Source organism: Lutra lutra, chromosome 2 (genome assembly GCF_902655055.1).
Source record: "Lutra lutra chromosome 2, mLutLut1.2, whole genome shotgun sequence".
In the NCBI taxonomy this organism is placed as follows: domain Eukaryota; kingdom Metazoa; phylum Chordata; class Mammalia; order Carnivora; family Mustelidae; genus Lutra; species Lutra lutra.
Window position 1 is genome coordinate 82167725 of NC_062279.1, and position 25775 is coordinate 82193499.

At 37.0% G+C, this 25775-nt stretch overlaps 1 protein-coding gene across 2 annotated transcripts in view; it reads left to right on the forward strand.

The window, feature by feature from the left end:
• The window catches only part of PDGFC (platelet derived growth factor C), a 204280-nt gene that overhangs the window by 114780 nt on the left and 63725 nt on the right, over positions 1-25775 (forward strand). For both annotated transcript variants that reach the window (XM_047717817.1, XM_047717818.1), the window contains one exon: positions 1806-2001. In XM_047717817.1, the coding sequence (XP_047573773.1) occupies positions 1806-2001 (196 nt within the window). The remainder of the gene's footprint in view (positions 1-1805; positions 2002-25775) is intronic.

Here is a 25775-nt window from a genome sequence, read left to right on the forward strand (position 1 = left end):
GTTTTCTAGGTTGTATGAAAAAGTAAGCAGTGCTATATTTGTAGAGTGCCTTGGATTATATAAGGTATTTTTTAGACAAAATGGGGCAAATAATAAATTTTAATAAATCTTATTGGGAAAACTGATTCATTAAAAAGTATTAGTTGTCAAAATGAGAAGGACTTTTGGGTGCCTAGGTGGCTCAGTCGTTAAGTGTCTGCCTTTGGCTCAGGTCATGATTCCAGAGTCCTGGGATGGAATCCCGCATCGGGCTCCCTGCTCAGCGAGAAGCCTGCTTCCTCCCTCTACCACTCTCCCCGCTTGTGTTCTGTCTCTCACTGTCTCTCTTGGTCAATTAAATAAATAAAATCTTTAAAAAAAAATGAGAAGGACTTTTGATACAAACTGCTGCTATAAACACCTTTGAAATATCAAGGTTATTGGAAGGAAATTTAGAGGGTGCGGAATATTTCAGTTTCAAAGGAAATCTCTGAAAACAGGTAATTAACTTAATATAACAGTAAATTTTCATCATTTTTAAAAGAAAATTTGTCAGTACAGACGAGAATTCATCTAACTTGATAGATCCTTCTTTGTTCTTTGGAGACCTAGTAGTTAGTGCTAAATTATGTGCATAAAAGAAGTAGGTTATTTCATATAAGTTAATATAACCAATAGCAGTATTAAATATTGGCATCCACTGAGAGAGAACATGTTTCTGAATACGTTACTTGTGGCTGAGGACAAATTCAGGCATTGAGAAAAATGGCAACATTAAATTACTTAATTTTAAAAATTCTATAGACATGAACACATTTACTAATGTGATGATATATCTCATAATGTGAACTGTGTATATTCAAAGGAACTTACATTTGTCTTTACTCTCTCTTCTTAATTATAAGTTAGACCATATAAAATAATACTTACCAGATTGTTGAAATAGTCAAAGTTTAGTGAATGAAAAAGCTGCTTTAAGACTCATAACTGCAACTTATTAAAATTATTTTGTTTTTTTTAACAGTTAAATAGGTTATTCTTTAACCTAAATAATCTTCTAACTAATACATGACCCTTGATATTCAGTCTTTTAAGTTCTAGAAGTTTCTTAGAGCAGCATTTATTTTTTTTAAGATTTTATTTATTTGAGAGAAAAAGAGAGAGAGGGAGAGGAAGCACTATCAGGGAGAGGATCAGCCAGAGAGAGATGAGCAGACCCCCACTGCGCGTGGGGCCCCACAGGGGCTTGAGCTGGTGCCAGAATCAAGAGTTGGAGGCTCAGCCTAATTTAGCCACCCAGCGCCCCTGGAACAATATGCTTAAATTACATTGTATTATGTGGAATAATGCGATGTGAGTAACAAACACTCAGTGAAAAGTTGCTGCAGTTGCTGTAATTGCTGCTAAAGAATGGGGGAAAATTCACTACTTGTATTTTTAAAAATAGAGTTATAAGGGAGTTTCCTTTTATTTTAATATGACTTATCTTTTATTCGTTCTTAGAGATTTGTATGTTAAGTCGGCTTTATTGTGATTTGGGGAATCTATGGGTGGTAGTTTGGCATTCCAGTAATTAAGAAGACTAATGGGTTATGCTCTTTTGAGTATAAATGCACACAGGTTTTACTCAATCGTGTTAAAATAATCCTTTTTTTTTCTGCGTGAGTTCTGAAGAGAGTGGTACTTGGTTTATATCATATGAGGCATACCCAACACTTGTTTGAGTTAAAATATGGATGATTAAAAAAAAAACATTTATTTTGAAGCCTGTCATTTTTTTAGATATCTGTGCTAAATGTATGTCTCTTCCTATATTTTTGCTTTAGGAGTACAAGATCCCCAGCATGAGAGAATCATTACTGTGTCTACTAATGGAAGTATTCACAGCCCAAGATTTCCTCATACTTACCCAAGAAATATGGTCTTGGTATGGAGACTGGTAGCAGCAGAGGAAAATGTATGGATACAACTTACATTTGATGAAAGATTTGGGCTTGAAGACCCAGAAGATGACATATGCAAGTAAGTTATCATACTTGAAATTCAAACAGAGTGTAACTGTTGTATAAAGTCTTTCAAGTTGCTTCATTTTAATGATGTGATTTTAAATGGCATCTTTTGTTCTGTTATGTTTTTCTGATGATCCAAGAAATTTGCAACCTTATTTAAGCTACGTTTCTTTTAAAATCAAAAGACACGTACTGTATGTATGCATTCATCAGTTTTATCTACTTCTGAAAATAATTCAAGGTCATTTATAGCACAAAGTACATAGAGAATAAAATGATTTGAAATAAGGGATAGAGAAAGAAAATCCAAATAAAGGAATGTAGTTGTGCCAGAAAACCTAAGTTATGATTAGCACTAAAAATTTTACATTTAAGCTTCCTGACAGCCAAGTCAATAAAATAAACAATAAATATTTAAAAGAAAAAGTAGTATTCATGGGTACATACTACCTAGACACACACATGGATGCTCACACACACACACACACACATAGGATTAAAGGAATTTGGGTACTTCATCACAAAGAAGAAATGCAGTTCTGAAAGCAGAATTAGTTTAAGCTAACATTATGGTGTACCAGGTAGGAATCCATCATAATTCTTCCAGAAGCATTCATGAACAAAAGTCAGCTGGAATATTTCACCCATGCAAAAGACCACCTACTATATGTCATACAAATATTACTCTTTAAATCCTATGTGAATACACTTGTCAAGGTTGGGTGGTCTTATTGAAGACTTTTCACTTCAATGGCATTTGTATATCATGAAAATATTTTAGTTGAGCTTCTTTGTGAGGTTGTTTTCTCTTTGATATACAAGTTAAAAGAGAATTTTCACTTTATGGTATATTACAGATAAATATTTCAATAGAAATGAAATAAACTTTGTACTTGCTGTCATCACAGTTTGTATCTTTAACATTTGTATAATGACTTTTTTTCACATTTCTTCTTTCTGTGACTATGCATTTCATTTTTTTCCCCCTTGCATTTGTAATCTTTGACTTTGAAAACTGGAAGCTATCTTAGCTGTCTTTAGAGACTCTGTTACTCAACCCTTCATTTTATAACACAGATGTACACAACTGAGCAAAGGAACAGAAGAGAGCCCTAGAACAGACCATATCATATGCAGAAGTCTGATTACAAATTAGCTGGCTTTGCACATCACTAGGGGAAAGTGTACATGATTCAATACATGATGCTGGGAAAATCCTAATGAAAAAACCTCACACCATAAACAAAAAATAATTACAGATGAATCAAAGACTTAAATATGAAAAGCAAAATTTAATAGCCAAACAGTCTTAATAAAAACTGGGCAAAAGATATGAGGAGACATTTCACAGAAGACGAAATATGAGAAGCCAATGATAATATGAAAATTTCATTAGTAATCAGGATACACAAATAAAAGTTAATATCAATGGGGTGCCTTGGTGGCTCAGTGGGTTAAAGTCTCTGCCTTTGGCCCAGGTCATGATCCTAGGGTCCTGGGATGGAGCCCCACATCAGAGTCCCTGCTCAGTGGAGAGCCTGCTTCCCCCTCCGCCTCTCTTCTTGCCTCTCTGCCTACTTGTGATCTCTGTCAAATAAATGAATAAAATCTTTAAAAAAAATTAATATCGAGGTACAATTTTACACTAACCATACCACCAGAAATTAAAAGAATGACAACCAAAAGGTTGCTAGCAATGTGGTACAACAGAAATTTTTGCATATTGTTGATAGAAGTGTAAATTGGTCACATTTAAAATCAATTGAACTCTACCTAATAAAGTTGAAAAGAAAAATGTGTTAAGATAGCAATATGATTCTTAGATATAGACTCAAATTTTTTTTTTCTTGTACCTTTGGACAAGGGGAATAAGCCAAACATTGATCGAGTAGAACATACCAAAAAAAAAAAGTTGACTCTCTATACAATGGAATACTATGCATCACGGAAAACAAATGATCTAAGCTATCTGCACTGACATGAACTGACTTTAAAAACATTGTATCATTCAGTTCACACACAGGATTATCCCACCGATCTAGATTTCAAAACAGGAAAAAAAAAACACAACAATTTACTGTTTATAGGGAAATGTGCATGTGGTAAAACAGGAGATGAGACTAAGAAAACTCAGGACAACAATTTGCAAGGGCAAGAAGAAGATGTAGTCGGGGAGGAACAAAGAGGAGGGAGTTCAGAAATACGGCAAGTGTCACCTTTCTTAGGTCGAGTCTAACGCTGAGTGAAGCTCAGTCATAAGTTAGGTGAGGCATGCTGGGTGATCTTTTAATTTTTCTTATTTAACTACTAGTACACATTACACACATATACACATAACTGTGTATGCATACACACATGCATATAATGCCTCTCGTGTAGCACAACCCACTAGATGGGCAGGTGTTTAGTGGCCCTCTTGGCATTGACCTACAGAAGCAAGAACTAGGGCAAGAGGCACAAGGACGGCTGATGTCTCTGACCTGGGAGGCTCCTGTCTCCGGTCAACAGCACGAAACTCTGGTAGCTAATACGCTACTTTGAAAGGAGGGCAAAATCTTAAAGCCTTCATAAGTTTTAACAAGACAATGGAATGTTGCATATGAAAATAACACAGGAGGTGCAGAATAGTCTGGTGAAAAACTGTCTACGTGGTTGTTAGGAAAAATGGGTTGTAGCCTTTGTTTAGGTATAAAATATGAATGAGCTCTAGGGCCACTACTCTACTTCTCTGATTGTGTTCCTTACCTATAAAACCAAAATGACACTGTCTTAATTACATAGCATCTATGTAGAAGCTATGGGATAGGGCGGTCTCACCTCATTTTCTTCTCCTTTTGGAGCATCCTTGCTATTTTTATTTTTTAGAAATAGGTTGTCAAGTTCCTTGAAAACTCCTGCTGTGCTTTTTATTGTGATAACACTGGATATATATATATATATATATATATATATAGAGAGAGAGAGAGAGAGAGAGAGAGAGAGAGAGAGAGATCATTTTGAAGAGAACTGACATCTTAATAGAAGTAAGTTTCATCTTGGAGAATTTTATGTTTCTCCATTTACTAGGGTCTTCTTTATTGGCTATACATTTTTCAGATGTCCTTTTCAGAGATGTTATGCATAATTATTTAGATTTATTTCTATATGTTTTATAGATTTGCTAAAATTCTTTCTTGAAAAGTACATTTCTAATTGTATATTGCTGGCATATAGAAATGTAATCGATTTTTAGTATTGATCTCCTACCTGGCAAACTTGCTATCAGCTCTTTTATTTATTTTCATAATTGTTCTGGGAATTATTTTGGATTTATGCAAAAAATCATATGATTTAGGAAAAGATTTCTTTCTTCTTTTCAGTTCCTTTACTCTTTCTTTTCCATCTCTTTTTAAGCAGTTAATTGTATTCGTAGGTATCCCTGTCTTCTTTCTGATTTTACAGTTTGCTTTTCAAAAAAAAATAAACTTTGAAATTTGGAATAACTTTAGATTTGCAGAATGTTGGAAAGATAGTGCAGAGAGTTTCCATCTACTCTTAACCAAGTTTCCTCCAGTGTTGAGGTCTTGCATAACTGTGTTACATTTGCGTAACTAAACATTACTTGACCTGCATGCAATCCTATTAACCAAACTACAGACTTGATTCAGATGTCCGCAGTTTTCCCACTTTATGTCCTTTATTTGTTTTAGGATCTTTCCAGGATAAGCATATGGCAGTTAGGGCTCAGGCTCCTCCAATCCGTGACAGGCTCTCTCTTTCCTGGTGTTTCATGACCTTGACAGTGTTGAAGAGTATTCATCAGGTAGTTTGTAGAACGGCTCTTAATTTAGGTTTTTCAGATCTTTTCTCATGATTACATTGAGCTTACGAATTTTAGGGAAGGATTCCAAACCGATGATAGGCCCTTCTCCTCAGATCATATCGGAGGGCATATCCGAGGCACCTCTCTGATCACTGATGGTGTTAACCTTGATCACGGAGGGTGAGCTGCTCCTCTGGTAAGAAAATACCCTTTCACTAGCTACTAACTGGAGGCCTGTAACTAAGTCCAGCCCACACTGAAGGGGAGAGTGATTCAGTTCCACCCGTGTGGGACACCTGGGTGGCTCAGTTGATTGAAGTTTCTGCCTTCCACTTGGGTCACGGTCTCAGGGTCCTTGGATCAAGCCTTGTGTCAGGCTCCTGGCTCGGTGGGAAACCTTCTTCTCCCTCTCCTTCTGCCCCTCTCCCTGCTCATGCACTGGCTTGCTCTCTTTATGTCCCTCTCTCTTTCCCTCAAATAAATAAATAAAATTTTTTTTTTAAAGTTCCACCTTCTGGATGGGAGAGATTTATATATATATATATATATAAAAAATTTGGAATTTTTTAGTAAAGAAAATTTGTGCCTTCACTTTCCTTCCTTCCTTCCTTCCTCCTTGCTTCCATCATTATATCAGTATAGACTCATGGATATTTATTTTATTCTTTGTGTTGTAAACTAGTGCTAATCATTATTTAATTTGTAGTTGGAACTGTTCCATATTTGGCCTGTGAGAATAAAGGGTTTGCTGTTAATATACCAATATTGAGTATGATGATTAATGGAGATTTTTTTTTCTTTATTATTTCAAGTACTTCCTTTTTTACTTTGTTAAGAGGCATTTTTCCCCTTTGGGAAAAATTTTTTATTCCTTTAATTTCTGCATTTAAAAAGAAGTTATAGACACAATGACAGTTTATACTTCATAATAAATCACTAAGAACAAGGGTATTCCCTATGTAATTTCAATACCTCTTTCACATGCAAGAAATTTAGTATTAATATGTATAGTTGACTTTTCATTGTTTCCCCCATCCCAAAATGTTAACACTTCCTTATTTTCTTTCTACTTACTATGTTTTATTCAGTGACAAATCATTGATTATATATTGCATTTGGTTATTATAACTCTTGCCTTGCCCTTTCCTGGCTTTTATGATACTGTTATTTTTGAACAGTCCAGGCTATTTGCTCTGTAGATCCTCCCAGTGTCAATGTATCTGAATATGTCTTCATAATTAGGTCCTGCTTAAATATTTTGGCCAGAATGTTCTCTAGGTGATGGGCACTTCTGATTGCTTGTAATATCAGGTTACTGTGTCATCAGTGCTGTGCATTTGATTTCTCAATCCTGTTTCACATTCCTCTTACGAATTTTGATAATGTGCTATTTTTATTTTTGTCCATTTGAAGATGTTTATAATATTCATTGTTTGCTTCTTTTAAGCCATAGTTATACAGGAGAGTATTGTCCATTTCCATATATATGTATAAGGTTTTTAAATGCATTTTTTATTGTAGATTTCTGAATTCACTATATTTTAGGTAAAAAAAAAAAAAAATGGCCCGTTTGTGATTGTTTAAAATTAAAGTCTTCACTTTATTTGCTTCACATTTTTATGTTTTTCAAAAGTACTTGAAAAGAGGGTATATTCTTCACTTGTGGGGTGCAAGTCTATATATGTCCATTATTATCAATTTGTATAGTTGTGCTGATCACAACATCAGGATCTTTCCTGATTTTTTTTCCTGATTTTTTTTTTTTGATGTATCAGTTACGTAGAGGTGTTAAATTCTTCCAATAGAGAATAAATACACTCGTCAGTTTCACCTTGTAGGCCTATCATTTTTTGCTTTCTTTTCAAGATTTTATTTGAGAGAGAGAGAGAAAGGGAGAGAAAGAGAACGCGCGCAGGCACGCGCATGTGCGCTAGCAGGGGGCGCGGCAGAGGAAGGAGGAGAAGCAGACTCTGCTGAGCAGGGAGCCCAATGAGAGGCTCAATCCCAGGACCCTGAGATCTTGACCTCAGCCAAAGTCAGATACTTAAGCCACTGAGCCACCCAGGCGCCCTTCTTTATATGTTTTTAAATTATATTAATTGGTGCACACAAGTTCAGAGATCTGACTTCATTTAATCTTTAGTAATGTTTTGTTTTTGCTTGAAGGTATGTTATGCCTTGGGGCACCTGAGTAGTGCAGTTGGTTAAGTGACGGACTCTTGGTTTCAGCTCAGGTCCTGAATGCAGGGTCATGAGATCCAGCCCTGCGTCGGGCTCCATATTCAGTGGGGAGTCCACTTGGGATTCTCTTTTCCTCTGCCCTTCCTCCCACTAAAATAAATACATAAATCTTCTTTAAAAAGTATCTCATGCCTCATATTAATAAAGCTGCATCATGGTAATTGTGATTACTATTGGCCCAGCATTATTTCCATCCTTTTACTTTCAACTTTCCTATGCCCTTCTTTGTGCATGTATGTCTGTGTGTATTTTGGTTTTCTTTTATGAAGGGAACGTGAGTAGCATTAAAGAATTCAGTAAAAAAACTTAATATTTTACTTAGGAATTTAATCTAGTATATTGAATCTTACTATGTATATAATTTTGGATTCAGTGTTACCATTTATTTTGTACCTGTCATCTGTCCTCATTTTTCTCTGTCTTCAGTTTCCTTTCTTGGATTCATTTAGTTTGTCTTCTCCTTCCATTTTTCTTTTCTGTGGTTTTAGAAAGTATACATCAATTGTCATTTTAGAAATGGCTACCTTTGAAATGCCTACTTAACTTAATATCTAAAGCTAGTCAGTGTTTACCTCCATCCCCCAAATATAAAATTCCCAGAGAACATGTTAACTGCTGTGGAATGCTCACTCCCCAGATATCACCACACTTGGTTGATAAGGCAGAGCTGTTTATTGCTTATCATGATGACAGAGAAGGCCACCTCCATAGACGTAATAGTGTCTGGGGAGGAAAAGCAAAACCAGATTTTGTTGAGAATTTGAACTTGGTTTCAAATGGATCTTTGAGTGTGGTGATCTGATTAGGTTTGGGAAAGGCTTACGATATAATAGTTTAGAATCTGTTGACATAAGGCAAGGATTTGCAGGTGGTGAGTTCAGTGGTTCTGGGTAGTGAACTCTTGCTGTTTTAAGGTGAAGGACTTAATGGCTCTTTAGGGCAGTTCCTGTAATGAACAGTAAACCATATTGCCCGGGCAATAATGAAGACAATAAAATAGTAATAATCATGTTACCGTAAATAGTTAACTGGGTGGGGTAGATGATTTCATTCTTACTGTTCAAGCCTGTTTGGTTCTCTCTATAGCTGCCTCCCACTCTTGATTGCTATGTGGCGTAGTTACTGAAGACTGTAGTTTTGTATTTTATAACTTCCCAAGTAAGACATTGTTTTGTTATTTTGTATAAGCACTGTTGCTTTGACTATACCCATGTGTCTACTTTTGGTGCTAGCCATTTCTTCTTGCATTTTCAGAACTTTTTTTTTTGTAGAATTATTTTACTTCTTCCTTAAGTACAGTCTTTAAAAGTGAAAGCCTGTTGGCAGTAAATACTCAGTTCTTCTGCACTTGAAAATCTCTTTATTTCACTTTCATTCTTAGAAGTTAGTCAGACTGGATACAGGATTTGAAGTGGTATGTTTATTTTTTTTCTCAATAGCTTGAAAATACCATTCCACCATCTTGTGGCTCTTGAGAAGTCAGTCATCAGATTGTGGACATAGCCTTATAGTCTTCCCTCGAGTGGTACACTTTAAAGAGGGAGACATGTGCATAGCAGGGGCGAGAGGGAAGGGATGGGGTTAGGATCCAGCCTCAGGCTTCTTGTCCTTTACCACTTGTGGCTTACTAAGCCCTAAACCCCTGCTCTTACACACCAGGCCCCAGCCAATCCTCACAGGATTCCAGAGCATATTTACCTCACCGAAATCTTGGTTTCTTCTATTTATTTATCTTCCAAAGAATTCTCTTATTTTCTTGACAGCTCAAAATGACATTAAAAACAGTTGTCTTTTTTTTTTCAGTCATTTGTTCAGCAATTTTAGTTTAAATGTACCAAGAGGAGTTTCTCTGCTTAATTTTATCCACCATATGACTGAAATGTAGACTATTGCAAGCAGAATAAGGTTTTTCCTTAACAAGGCTTGGTACACTCAAGTTCAAGTTTAATTTTTTTTTTAATTTTTATTTTTTTTAATGGCAGCATCAGCTTTTCTCCATTACAGTATGGTAGAATTAATACAAATTGTGTCCCCAACCAAGGATATTTTAAGAATTTAAATTGCCCCATTTTAAATGTTCTCAAGTGTGAAACGCAGAAGAGTCAGAAAATCTGAATCACTGTTTTAAGTGTATCTTTAGAAGGGACAGACTCAGGTGAGATGGTTGACTTTTTCCCCATAGCACTACAGGCATTGCAGATTTTCTTTTATAAAGAAAGTGATAAGAGTGAGCTGTGTTTTTGTGCTAGTTAAGATTGATATTATTACAAGGAGGAAAACAACTCAGGTGCAAATTAGATTTTACTGCTTTAACAAACTGACAGGATATGCAGACAGTATGGTGGAGGGTATCACATAGAATAAGGAAGGGGGAGATGAAGAGTGTGCATGTGTGTATATGTGTGTGTGCATGTGTGTGTCTGTGTGTCTGTGACAGAGAGAGAGAGAGAGAGAGAGAGAGAGATTTGTTGTAAAGGATGCCTAAATATATCTTGTCTTTCAGTGCTATCTGCGTATGTGGCTCTTATGTTAATGACGAATGGTGTACCTAGGAGGACTAATTTCTAATGGAAAACTTCTTTCTTTTAGTTCTTTTTGTTTGTTCTTCTAAAGCAAACAAACTACTCATTACATATAAAATTTTACAAAGAGATGGACCATGACAGACAACATTTGAAAAAAAATTGGTTAATCAGTTTGCCCAATTTAAAATAGTGCCCCTTCTTCACCAAAACGACTGGGTTCCTTCTGGAGAAAATGTCATAACCCATCCAATTTGGAAAAAATTTAATATCAGAAATGGTAAATAGGCTAAATGAAATAAACCAGTTATTTTTTTAATTATTTAGGATTTAAAATGATCAAAATTGTTAGTTTTTTTGAAAAGATGTATTTATTAGAGAGAGAGAGAGAGCGAGCGTGCACACACATGTCGGGGGCGGGGAAGAGGAAGAGGGAGAGAGAAAATCTCCAGCAGATTCCTGGCTGAGCACAGAGCCAGAAGCCTGGCTCCATTCCAGGACCCTGACATTGTTATCTGAGCTGAAATCAAGAGTCAGATGCCACCCAGGTGCCTCCAAATTGTTAGTTTTTTTAAATTAAAAAAATCTTTTGGGCATTTTCCTCCCTTCCTGCTATTTATGATAGAATTAATGTGACATTATTTGCTCATTTATGTACTCTTCCATTGAAGGAGCACTTCTTGAGCACTGTGGGAAGTAATAGGGGACTCAGTGATTAGGAGATGGCTCATGCCCCCAAGGAGCTCGCAGTCTGGGTAAAGAGACAGACAAGTAAATAGGCATTTAAAATAAAATGCCACCGACTCCAGAATGATAAACACAGAGTATCGTCATTACTGTAACTGGTTATGTTTGGATTGCTGTGTTGACCATGTTCTAGTTCCTACCCTAACTGTGTATCTTACCAGCAACAGTCTATAAATAAATGTTATTAATTTTATCGTGGAGAAATTGGGATGCAGGAGTTACCCAGCCCTGCAGACTTCAAAAACTCAAATACTCATTTTTTTGTGTGTTTCACTCTAGTAGATCTAACTTTCCAGGATGGTATAGATTCTTTATGTCAATTTCACAATGCCGGCGCGAGCTGTGAATGATACCATTTTAAGGCACCAGTCGCTCTATGAAAACTGTATAAAAATATTTGTTAGTTCCATCTCCATACAGCTGAAGTTAAAGGAGGGCAATATGATTGATTCAGCTGATGATGACTTTAGAGACCCATAAGTGTATCTTAAGAATTTTATTTTCCAAGCAAAATGTTTTCATGAAGCCCTTAAGATGACTGAGAAAACACAAAGGCACCAGTAGTTTACTAGTGCCATAAACAATCTTAAGTTTCAGTGCTTAGAGTCACATGAAGCTCCTTACCTCCATAATTCCCAGCCTGAGTGTGCAGAACTGGGCGCTAAAATAAGTAACTGGGTATTGAACTGTAACGTAGAACTTCAGTCCTATTCATGATGGCAAGAAAAAGAGAGGTTCAACCAAAAATCAGGTACACTGTGGGAATCTTACTACAAGAGCTGGTAAGATTTGCCTGGTGATACAAATGTTGGTTTGGCCACTTTGTGGGATGCCTACCACAGCTGCTGTCAAGGGGAAGGGGGGTCATTTGACTTAGAGCATTTGTTATTCATCCCCAGGACCTACGCTAGGGGCCCATCTATGCCAAAGCACATGCAGGTTGGTTACCTCAGTAAATCACTTCTTTTCAAGGAGCAAGGGCAGAGAGCGTTGGGGGGAGCTGTGGAGGTGAACACTCAAGCATAGAAAGACTAGTTATAATCCAGAAAGTGTGGAAATACAGTGTGTATGCGGCCTTGAAGCATGGATAAGGCTTCAGTGGCTGGCACACCCCTAAAAGTACTCAGTAAAAGCCAGTTAGAATAAAATAATCAGTGTGGTAAAGAGAGATGAGCACTCTACATAGAGTCAGAGTGGAGAAGCCTGGAATCATTTATAATCCATGAGTTTCTCTGGAGCTTGAGAGGAGGTGGAGGTGTGGTCAGGAGAGGCTGTATGGTGGGTAGGCTCAGACTCGGGGGAATTTTGAATACTAAGCTGATGGATTTGCGCTTCTGTTCTTCCTTATGGTATCAGAAGCTAAGGGGTATTTTGCAGATCTAGGTCATATACTGGTCTATGTTTTAGGACGAGAATACTGATGGGAGGAGAATCTGAGGGCAACTGGAATCATTAGGAGGAATTTTGTTATTTCTCATCCACAGAAATTTACAGTTTACATAGTCTCTCAGACCTACATTTTGCCTAATTATTTTCTCATTGGCCCAGTGACAGAAAGCGAATGTTCCTCTCTTACCATCCCTCTAACCGCCTTCACTGCTGGAGTTCTGTGTGGTTGAGGAGGGTGGGAGGGTGCCTGCCCAGGCACACATGGGCAAAGAAAATCTATAGCTACCCCAGTGCTTCTTAGTTCAAAGATACCTTCTTATTTGCTGTAGGGCACAAGTTTTAGGAGAAACAAAATGACCAATTTCAACACTGCTGACGTTGGAAATATTCATATTAAATGCAACCAAGGAAAAACTTAAAATGTTAAATGGTCGTTTTATTATAGAGAAGAGACTGGTGGCTTTCCTCTTTTCTCCAAAGATTAGGCCAGGTTTACATGGCCTCTGAGAAGAGCAGATGATACAGAATATTGCACCATGTCCGGGAACAACACTAACAATTCTGTGACAGGTGTGTCATAGTAAAACTTAAGTTTCCCTATAGGTGGTGGTGTAAGGCAAAAGAGGGTAGGCTTCATACATGGAAGTGTAAGTTTAAGACTCCTTTAATTTCAAGTAACCACAAATAAGTAACCAATGTAAAAAGGAAATACTTGGATTATGTTACTGAACATTTCAGGGGTAGGCTTTATCCAGGTTCTGAATGATGCCATCAACTCTGCCTCTTTTTCTCTGCCTCTAAAGGCTTGCTCCCTGTGACTGACTCCATTTTCAGTCTGTCTTCATAAAATGGAAAGAAAGCCACAGAAGTGCCATGATTTTAGCACTGGCCATCTTTGAAGGATACAAGAACTTTTCTTATAAAAGCTGTCAGAGGAGTTCTGATCGGTCTGGTTTAAACCAAGTATCTATCCCTGGGGCAATTAATATAAAGGGCATGCGTTAGCGAGCATGTATTACTATTCTTGGCAAGATTTGGGTTATGTGCCCATCCCAAAGCCAAGTGATCGTCCGGGATTAGTGGAGAAATGGTCCCTGAAAGCAAAACTGTTTAATTTTTTTCCACCAGAAAGAGGAAGGGGTACTTGTGAAAAATCACCATCTCCATTCTCCGGGTGAAGAACCACTAGGAGTTGAAGTGCAGTTTTCAGATTTACACTTACTGGTTTTCCTACCTGCATTTCTGGCCACAGAGTCAAATTCTCTTCAGAGTGAACATTTTGCCACTGCCCTTTCCGGCAACTCCTTTGAGTACAGTTAGCTCAATCCCATAATTTATAGTTTTGTTATCCTTTGACCTCTGTAGCAATTACTTTTATAACTTAAAAAAAAAAAAAAAGTCATTCCCAAGAGGGCTTAAAATGAAGGGTGGGGATGTGACCAAGTCTGAGATCAAGGGACTCTGCCCTTGGCTAATGAGATGTTTTGGTTTTATGTTTTGAAATGTTCAAAATCAACATTTCAAGTAGAGAAAGAATGTATCCTGTAACTCCCAAACTCATGTCTGGCTCACCCAGTGTCTTGTCTCTCACTAGCCCTTTACCTTTTTTTTTTTTCCTGCATCTTATCCTCTCCTCTCCTGCTCCCCAAACCTCCCTCTCTTTTTCATCTTCCTTTTCCACCTTGTCTGCTCAATCGTTGCCCAGATATCAGTTTATTGCGTTGACTTAGAAAGAGTTTTACAGTTTACACTCTGGAGATCTGGGAATATTGGAATGCCATTCTTTGTGCCAGCTTTACTTTCCATTGCAATGTTGCTGCCGTTGGGGTGACGGTGAGAGCTCTCGTGTGAGTCATCCATCTGGCACAGTGCCTTAAACAAGGACAACTTCTAGGACCAATGGAATACCCACATCTCTAGCCAGCTAGCTAGTTACCTATCTATACAATGTTACCCAGGAGATAAACTAAGCAAGAACAACAGAGCACCAGTCATCAATAAAGGATTTCTACATGTGCACATCTTAAATATACTGTATAATTCTGCACTTGCCTTTCTTTGCTCAGCTATTCCATGTTTTGTGCAGATGTATCTCCAATATTAAGTTATTAACATTATTTTTCTGTGTGAACTTTCAAATAACACATGTCCTTCAATTCATCTGGCCCTCTCTTGGAGACCTAGAATGTGTTCAGATCCCAGCTCTCTTTGTGAAACAGCCTACCTTCTAAAGAGGCCAATCTTTAAATAGGCTGTCTCCTCTGCATTTTATAATGCAGGGAGGTGCTAACTTAGCATTTATTTTTAATTATTCGATGAAATTGTTTCTAATTATTATTTGACTTCCTCTCTGAAGTTTTTTCCGGAGTGACTCCAAAATGTCTAACACTTACAAAAGGATTGTTGTTTTGCTATGTAATTAACAAAGATTATATTACATATTTAAGAAAATCTTTCCAAGTGAAACTTAAAAAAAAGATTTCATTGCATCTGATTCATATGTGAAGGTACAGAACAAAAGTTAAAGACCACCTTCCCAGTTCCTTTGGCAATGTTGGTCATACGTATACTTCTGTTTTCAGGAGAAGGAATGATACGACTATAATCTCCTGTTCTGTCTTTACTGCAGATAATACAGCATAATCTTGAGTCCCAGTAGACTGATGCAGTATTGGTCATAACGGATGCTTGGCTTCTGGCCTAACAACAATTGGCAAGATCTCTGTGTAGTCACAGATATTCACTCAAAGGTGGGCAAAGAAGAAGGAGGAGACTAAGATTCCTGCCCCCATCAAGTGAACTTTGCCTTTGTGAACATCCATTTAGAGGAGATAGGAGGTGATCTGCTGAGATGCTTATTTTTATGTAGATATGGAAATACGCTCTTGCCCAGAATAGGATAAACCTCTTTAACTTCTATCAATAGCTATGTTGAGGTTACCGGTATATATAGAGGTGTCTGTTTTTATTCCATTATTAATATCCAAGAGGAGACCACGAAGAAAGGAGATTTGCCCTCAACACATCAAGTTAATACCCTGAATACATTTTTTCGGTACACACAACGTTAGGACTGCTAGTTTGGGAAATGAGAAATTCCGAGTTGTGCTGTGCTCCATGTAGTGTACTGATCCCTTAGTTTTTTGGTAGGATGAATTGGCAACTTACATATGTGAGAGAGTTTAATCTACTAGGAAGAGCGCTACCTTGGAACACCTGACATGTTTCAGATTCAGCTCTGACATTTGCCATTGGCCATATGGCCTTGGTAACTTACTTAGCCTTTTTAATAATTACATTCATAAATCATAATCAAAAGGGGAGGTTGGGTTCCAGATGAAGATTCACGTCATTTCCACACTGAAAGATTTATTTCCCTAGAATATTCAAAAGTATATGGGATACTAACATTTGTTTTACCTTTATCCAAACAGGTAATGGTTCTATAAAAGTTCTTAGAAAATTTAAAGTTTAGTATAATATTATAACTTTTCTGTTTCTATGAAAAAAATAACTTCAGATTTTTTAGACTGTTCATATGTACATGATCCTTTGAATTAAAATTCAGTTTTTAATTTGACACTTGTTTTATGGACATTCTTAAAGTTCTGATGAACTCCATATTGTAATCACTTTAGTAAAAACAATTAGCTGGAAATGCCACTACTTTAACATGATCCTGAACATTCTCTTGTAACCCCACACCTTTTCAAATTGAGTAATACCACAGTAATGTATTACTCAGCCCCATTCCTTCCCATTTTGAGCTTTAAGAATCTCCTTCCTTTAAATTAAATTTGAGAAGAAATTTCACCGCTTAGAAGTCTATTAGGCACACAGTTCCTTCTTTTGTCATTTTTAAACTTAACTGAATAATATAATAATAATTATATAATAATTATAATAATAATTATAATAATTATATAATAATATAATAATAATTATAAAGAATTCCTAAAAGTAATGGAATCAAGTTTTTGATTCACTATGCTGCTGATAGTTACAAAGTAGTAAAGAACTTAACCATTATATGCAATACATTTAAAACTTCATTCCCCAAAGATTTTTCTTTCTCCCAAAAGTTATTCCCCATAGCTATTTCAAGTCCTTGAAAAATGTTTGAAAAATTTTTCAAATCTCAAGTATGCTTTGCTCCCTGTCTGCTGAGATGCACAGATCGTTTTGCCATATGGCAGCTGATTTAACCCCCCTACTCCTTTCTCACCAGAAACCCCATGCACTAACTTCAAAAACATCATCTACTTCTTGACCTTTCTATCTGTAGCTCTCCATCTCAGTCCGTCAGTTTGAATAAGCAAGCTAGTTCATGATATCAAAATATTTGTGTAAATGGAACCAGTCAAAATTTATTGCTTCTAAAATTATTTCATGGGATTGTGGTAGGCACTGTTTTTGCTGAGGCATTGAGGTTAATCTCAGTGGAAATGAGGCCTGCACCGAATATTTTCCTAGGGTATTTTGAAAAGAAATCTCTCTAATCACAGTTTACTTACTATTTGTCTAGATTAAGAACTTCCAAATAAGTGTTGATAATAGTTGGACATCGTGCTGCAAATGATGACACTCCTCTTTTGAGCTTAGCAGAATTCACAGACTTATTTATATGTCTCAAGAACTTTAATAGGAAGGATTTCTTAGAAGAGAAAAGGGAAGGTTCAGAGATCTACCCAGGGTTTTCCATGTAGCATGCAAAGAAGGGAAAGAGAAGAGAAGAAGGGAAGAAAGAAAAGAGAGGATGGAAAAAAGAAGGAAAAAAGAAAGAAGGGAACGAGGAAGATGACCAGAAAGCTGCAGGTTGCGTGAAGACGGTGTTCCTTTTCTTATGCTTTCAATTTCCAAGGCAGGTAGAGAAGACCGGCAGATAGGTGCCATGGGGTAAATGCTACCATTGATCGAGCACCTACTGTTTGCCAAGCCCTGAACTACGTTAGTTACTCGTGTGAATTCTGATCTTTCAACACTCCTGTTTGCAGAAGGTATCATCCCTGTTTTACAAAGAAAAAAATAGGGCGCCTGGGTGGCTCAGTCAGTTAAGTTTCCAACTCTTTGTTTTGGCTCAGGTCTGATATCAGGATCCTGAGATCGAGCCCTGCATTGAGATCAATGCTCCATCGATGTGGGCATCGGGATCCATGATCAGTGCTCAGGCCAAGCCTGTGTGGGATTCTTTCCCTCGCCCTCTGCCCCTCCCCTCACTCATGTTCACTTGCTCCCTCAAATATATCAAATCTTAAAAAAAGAAAAAAAAAGGAAAACAGGCTGAGAGAAGATACAAAAATTGTCCAAATATGCAGAGCTAGTAAGTAGTAGAGATGGTATTCACATCTTTGCTCCAATTCACACTATTTTATAAAAATAGAATTATCAATGTCTCTATTAGCTATTGTATTATTTGCTAGACAAGAGGAACATCACTGTCTGTCTTTCCTGTTCATCATAAAACTAAATAAAAATAACACCTTGTAAAAGAGTACAAATCGTTAGGTAATGCAGTCATGATCACATGAACAATTTACTTCCTGTTTGATGATTTTGATAATAAAGTAGTAACTGGTTTACAACACATAATGCCATCCCAGAACTGTTTGCTGGTAATAGGAATTTATGGTCACCGGTCTTTTACAATTGGTGCAAAGTTCAAGTTTAATTATGTTCCTGTTGCCCTGGCGGTGGTTAGGTAATGTGAGTTTACTGTCCTGTAATCGGAGATTTAATACGTGTTTATTGAATCCCTACCAAGTGTAAGGGGACCCGAGTGACAGAGCAGTGACATAATCCTTACCTTCAGGGAACATCTAAGCTAGCCAGAGATACCTATGCTCAAAAGAAAGAAGGTAAGAGGAGACCAAACGCTGAATTGTGAAGAATATAGTACATATGCTAAGTGTGGAAGCCCAAACGAAAATGGACAGTCTGGTAGAAGGTCAGCAAGGGGGCCACCCAGGGGCCACCAAAAACTGACCCTGACCTCCGTGAACTCATCACTAGAATGTGGCCGGTAGCCGAGACAAGAACCTGATCTGAATATTGAGTTATGTGGAACAGGGATCAATTTCTCAATGACAGTCTTAAATGAACCACACTCTCACAATGCCAGTCTATAATGCACAGTTAAATGTAGTACATTTAAATGAAAAATATAATGTTCAAGATTCTGATTTGACAGAGAGGAGAACAAATAGCCACGGATGGTTTTGGATGTGGTGTATGCAGCTTGCACGCCAGTGTATGTTTTATGAAAGTGGCGTAGAAGTTAGGTCCTTTTAAGGTAGGGCAGCCTCACAGCGGCTGGGGAATGGTGTGCAGAAGGAGCAGGAAGGGGAGGGGTTGGAGAGGCTTTCGGGAAGGCTACTGGAACTACTGGGGTTTATTAATGGAGGCTTAAAATCGTGAGATTGCGGTACGAAGAGAGGAAATAGACAAAAAGTATTTGGAAATAGACAAAGATATTTGAACTAACAATTTGCAGGATGGGCTGTGTGTGAGAAAGGAGAGGGGTTATAGATTATGTCATAATTCATTAATCAGGTTGGGTAGAGTGAGAGGGTAAAACCCATCTACAGTCTTGCCTGATACTTCCTTGAAAAAGGTGAACTGTGAAGTTAGAAAGAATGATTGGTAATAAAAATGAGGTTGAGGGACGCCTGGGTGGCTCACCTGGTTAAGCAGCTGCCTTTGGCTCAGGTCATGATCCCAGCGTCCTGGGATCGAGTCCCACATCGGGCTCCTTGCTCATCTGGGAGCCTGCTTCTCCCTCTGCCTCTGCCTGCCATTCTGTCTGCCTGTGCTCGGTCTCTCTCCCTCTCTCTCTCTCTGACAAATAAATAAATAAAATCTTTAAAAAAAAAATGAGGTTGAGTTTACTTGAGAATATGTAATAATACTACTTTTCCAGTCGTTTATTCAGTAGGGTAACCATCCCTGAGGATGAGGTATATATGTCCTCAGTTAGCTGATCTTCCCATGGGATCTGAAAATGTCCCTAATTGGAGACAGATGTGAAAAAGGGAACAATTAAGGGGCACCTGGGTGACTCAGTCTGTTAAGCGGCCGACGCTGGATTTTGGCTCAGGTCATGATCTCAGGGTCCTGGGTCTTGGGATCCAGTCATGCATCCGGGCTCCATGCTCAGTGGGGAGTCTGCAAAGTCTGCTTGGGATTCTCTCTCTCCTCTGCCTCTTCCCCTACCTCCACGCATCTGCACTCTCTCTGTCTCTCTCAAATAAATAAATAAATCTTACCAAAAACAGGAACAGTAAGATACTTAAACCATAGAGTTAAAACACAGCATGTTGCATAACCAGTATTAAGCAAGTGTGCAGGTGTACATAGTAAATCAAGGTGTTCCCCATGTAATGGTTAACATGTGAGAAAATGAAGGCCAATTAATATTATAATGGATTTCTAAAAAGTAATGTCTATTTTACTACCCTAAATAAAGTCTAGTGTCCTCGTTTTTTAAAAAACCGCTTGCAGTTATTTTTGAGAAAACTAGTCATGCTGATTTGTGAATAGCCAGAATTAGAGAAAAAAGGAAACAAAAATCTTCAAGAGTATAAATATTAGTTACATAGGGATATTCCAGTACCACATGTGTAATCATGACTATTTGCTAGCCTACTCTGTCTGCATACATTTGTGTAAATATGTATGTTAGCAAATTATGTATCTACAAACTCCACCCATCCAGCTCTCCATCCATCCATCCAATCCATCCATCCATCCCTCAAGATTCAAATATTGTGCCAAATATTGAGACTAGAGTGATTATTAAATGGGTTCCTGGCTTTCAGAAAACATTGACAAAGAAGGGGGCCAGCGTGCAAAAATAGAATTCAAAATAGTAATGGGTGTGGTGGTGTGTGAAATGCTGTGTGAAAACATTGCAGGACTCAAAGAAACCTTCTCTGAGGAGGTCATACACTGTTGAAATCCAAAGGATTAGTGAGAATTTGACAGCTGAAGTGGTGGAGGTAGTGTTATTGGTAGTAAGAGGCATAATCAATCAGCTTTCAAAATATTGAGCATTTTAAAACACAGGATCCCATGCTCAATATTTGAAAAATTGCCATTAGGCAATTTCCAAGTATATTCAATGAAATGTCCTGCCGTATGTGCTTGGAACCCATTAGTCATAACTTGGTGATATAAAGTACGTTCTTGACCTATGACAGGAATATTATTGCTGGAGTTGCTGTACTAAGAAATGTGGTCACATTTGCCATCTGGTGAAATAGCTGTCTCGCCCAGGTTGAGGTTCACAAATGACTAAAGCCCTGAGTAGCCCACAATTACTCAGTTGCCCAAAGGCCTACAAGTAGAATGGAAAGTTGTCTGTGTTTCGTCAGATCCCTGAAGCTCGGGGTGGGGTTAATTTGAAGAAGCATGACTGCTTTCTCTTTTATTTTCCTTTCTAGTTTGAAGTACTTCAGTTCTCATGTCAACCAAATTCGATGGGTCAGGGTTCGTGTCATAGTGTCATGCAGTAGGTAGACTCTGGGGACACGATGACTTAAAAAGAAAGAAAGGAGGGAAGGGAGGAGGGAAGGAAGGAGGGATGGAAGGAAGTAAGGAAAAAATGAGGTCCCTGTCTTCAAAGGGCTTATATTTTAAGTTTATCTTTAGAATTGTCCTGTGCTATACAGTATTTTAAAGACATTTAAGTATATATTTTCACATTTAAGTGAAAATATGAACAGCTCTGTAATGTGAAGCTGGAGTACATAAATTGCTGTAAGTGGATACTTGTTGAACCTCATTTTGGCCTGTATGTGTGATAAGTAACACAGCTTTTCAGGTACGTTTCTCAACTAAAGGTTTAATTTCTCTTTGGTTTTATTAAATTACTGAAGCGATATTAATGGGAGCTTTCTCACTCTGCCCAAATGACTTGACACTTGAACTTTATCTTTACTACTTGTTTGTCTATAAAATTAATAAAATTAAGAAGTGAAATACGTGATTGATTCTTGGCATTTTCAGGGAGGGAAATGGAAGCATGGTGGAATGAACAGGTAGATAAAAATGTCTGAACACGTGAATAGAAGTGATGAGGTAATACCAAAAAGAGAAAGGAAAAAAGAAAAGAAAAAAAAAAAGAAAGAAAACAAAACTAGCCTACCTCTTCTGTCAGTGAGAACTCTAAGAGAAAACATCTGGAGCAAAAGAGGAAATGAAGTGAGTGATACACTTGAAACTGTTAAAAACTGCTAAATTTTCAGGTAGCAAGAGGACATATTAAAAGCTATAGTAGGAATCCTGGATATTCAAGCACCTTGAAGGGGTAATTTTAGCAGGATAAGGAAAGAAAGAAATACAGAGCACAAGGAAAAATTTTAAAAGTGAGAAGAGGAAAAAAAAAAAAAATCTAAGTCCAAAAAACCCTGCCTAAGGATATTACCCAGGAAGGTGGATTTAGCCAAGTGGGCACTAAGCCTAGTATTTCTTATTTCCCTTTTCATGCCGCAAAATATGAAGTAATCGCCTTAGCAGGACTTATTACAGTGATCAAATCACCGAACAATCTGAAATGTTTCCTTTCATATATGAAGGTCTTGTTTTGTTTTGTTTCTTGAGTAAGGACAGTCTTTTCTTTTCTTTTTTTCCCCAATTTGTTTGTATGTATTTTGCCTCAATCTATAATCAGGTTCTGTGGAAAATATAATTCCATATATCCATAAATCTTTTGTCATTGGAAATGGAAGTGATCACCCTAGAAAAAACATGAAAGTCAAAAAGTTTTAATACTTTTAATATGTAGTATGACTAGCATGACTTGCTTCTCTGATTCTGAAATTCTAAATTCCCCACAAAAGAGGTTAAATTATTTTTCTTCTGTCAAGACTTGAAGCCTCAGAAAATGTATTTAATGTCTACACATCACTAAATTTTCATTAAATAGTTTATTTTAGGTCCCACATAATCTTGTTCTCTAGTGGAGATCGATTGTTTCAAAACTGCTAAGTGAATTTTTTACAAAAAAATCTATACTAGCTTTACCTAATTATGTCTCTGGAGTCTACATATATTTTCATGTTTTAAAAGTATTTCAAGAGAGAGCCTAGATGCTCATTAACAGATGAATGGATAAAGAAGATAGGAGATATATATCGATACAATGGAATATCATGCAGTCATCAAAAAATGAAATCTTGCCATTTGCAAGGACTGGATGGAACTAAAAGGTATTATGCTAAGCGAAATAAGTCAATCAGAGAAAGACAGTTATCATACGATCTCACTGATATGAGGAATTTGAGAAATAAGACAGAGAATCATAGGGGAAGGGAGGGAAAAATGAAACAACAGAAAACCAGAGAAAGAGACAAACCATAAAAGACGCTTAATCTCAGGAAACAAACTGAGGGTTGCTGGAGAGGGAGGGGGTGGGAGGAATGGGGTGGTTAGGTTATGGATTTGAGGAGGGTATGTACTATGGTGAGTGCTGTGAATTGTGTAAGACTGATAAATCACAGACCTGAAACAAATAATACGTTGTATGTTAATAAAGTATTTCAAGAGATTAATCGCATGTATTGATAATAAACATTGTTAAAATAAATATATACTTACTTGGGGATAATATAAAAATTAAAGTAGTATAAGTAGAATTTTATTTTTTCTAACCTTACTGTAAATCTTTATACCTTAGAAACACACATATGTCTGTGTGCATATGTAGGTGTGTGCATAATCCCCATATGTGTAAATACATACACAGACAGATATACATATAGTCTATATAGTGGGAAAAGGTTGAAAAAGCAAACAAAATAGTAAACATTCTGTTAGCTGCTTGAAACATTGTTGTAACTTAAATTAGCTGAGGTGCATAAAAAAACTAGAAAGTTTAGAAATCTAAATAGAATTGGTATTAGATAATGAAAATGTAATCCATTTATTAAGAATTTTCTTTATGGGGGCGCCTGGGTGGCTCAGTGGGTCGGTCTCTGCCTTCAGCTCGGGTCATGATCTCGGGGTCTTGGGATCAAGCCCTGCATCTGGCTCTCTGCTCAGCGGGGAGCCTGCTTCCCCCTCTCTCTCTGTCTGCCTCTCTGCCTACTTGTGATCGATCTCTCTCTCTCTGTCAAATAAATAAATAAAGTCTTTTAAAAAAATAAAAAAATAATAATTTTCTTTATGCTGGACTCAATTCTATTGTGCCTTCTTGGCACCACTCCGATTGGTATTCTATCTGATAAGGGATAAGGGATATATTTCTTACCAGAAGAGTCAGATGGAGCCTCTGTCAAATCCTTTTGAGGTGTGATTTGTGCTGTGCAGTAAATAAGAAAAAGGATTTGCCCTGTGGAACAGCAGTCCTCCCTCATTTACCAATGAGCACTTTGGAAGAGTTATATAAAAGTGACAGAATTAGGAAAAGGTATTATAACATCTCCATTGGAGACACTCACTTTCCTTGATGGGATTAGAGCTTTCCATGGTCAGAGGGCAGACCTTGCCCAACACAGGATTCCACTGGGTAGTACATACCTCTCAACACTTCTATTAGTAATTTTTTTTTCTCGTTTCATAATACATTGGTATTTATAAATCGGTTTCCATGGATATTCCCTGTAGACAGTTATGATATTTGGTGATAACAGTTCTGTATAGACCTTGGAAAAAAATAAGATTTTCCAGAAAATGTTGTAGTGGGTAACATTCTAATAACGTGTTCCATGTATAATTACATACTTTTTGAAATACTACAAACCCAAAAGGAAACATGATTAGGTTCTTAATGTGGAAAAAAAGCCAAGATTTTTCTTTTTTTAATGACCTCCTCTACTACCTGGTTTGTTTATTTCTTTATTTTGCTGAAAAGGAACCTGAAGCCTAGAGCCATTTTATATTGAACACCTATATCCTTAAAATCATCAGTACATCAATCTGGATTGACATTCTCTGCTCTTCTGTTTGTGTTTATTAAAGTATAAGTCTATGAATCTGTTCTTAGATGTCAAAAGTTGAATAATGAATTTTGCTGGAATGCCTAAAATTTCTTTTAAATTCTAAGACCATTTTTTTCTCATTCTTTGATGATAAGTCATCTAATTAAAAATAAATATTCAAGGGGCACCTGAGTGGCTCAGTCAATTGGGCGTCTGCCTTCCGCTCCAGTCAGGACCCTGGCATCCTAAGATGGAGCCCCACATTGGGTTCCCTGCTGGTTGGGGAACCTCCTTCTCCCTCTGGTACCCTTTCTGTGTCTGTCTCTCCCTCTGTCAAATAAATATAAATAAAATCTTTTAAAAATAAGTAAATAACAAATGAATGTTCAATAAGTAAAGATGCTCAAAGTAAATACTTAGGTTTTTTTTAAACATTCATATTCAGACATTGTACCAGACATTCTATGATACTCTAAAATGACATATTTTCATCTCACTATGATATATTCTAGAACAAACCCATTTTATCATTTTCACAGACATCATCACCAAAAAGTAAAAGTAAAAGTAAAAAGTAAAAGTAAATTTCCATCTCTAAACCTACAAGCCTAAATGCCTTGTGCTGTTGATCAGCCATTTAAATATTTTCTTTTAAAATCAGACCTGAAGTCATAATAATGCTTTGATAAGCATAACATGAATCCTGTCCAAATTTTGCTATCACGCTACTTAAATATTTCTCTTAGCCTTAGATCAATCCATATCTAGAATACCTCAGTATTTGCAAATGTAGCAACGATACAGTATAGATAAAAACTGAAAGAACCAAGCCTACAGCAAAATCCTTTAAAGATGTCTTGATTAATGATGTCATGGCCTTTTATAAATACATTTAAGCAATGAAATTCATCTATTCAAAGAACATGCAGAAGGGGCAGCCTGTAGGTGCCTTTTGGTAGTGGTTACTTGTGGGAACAGTGCCTGGAACTGTCGAGGTGTTAGGTAGATGAGAGAGGATATTCATAGCCCTTCCTTCCTTCTTATCTTAAATTTTGATGCCCTTAAAGTCATTCTCTAAGTGTACATTCCTATTTCAATATTCCTAAATATTCTAAGCTCACTTGGGATGCTTTGAAGGAGGTCCTACTTTTTTTTTTTTCCTATTTCTACC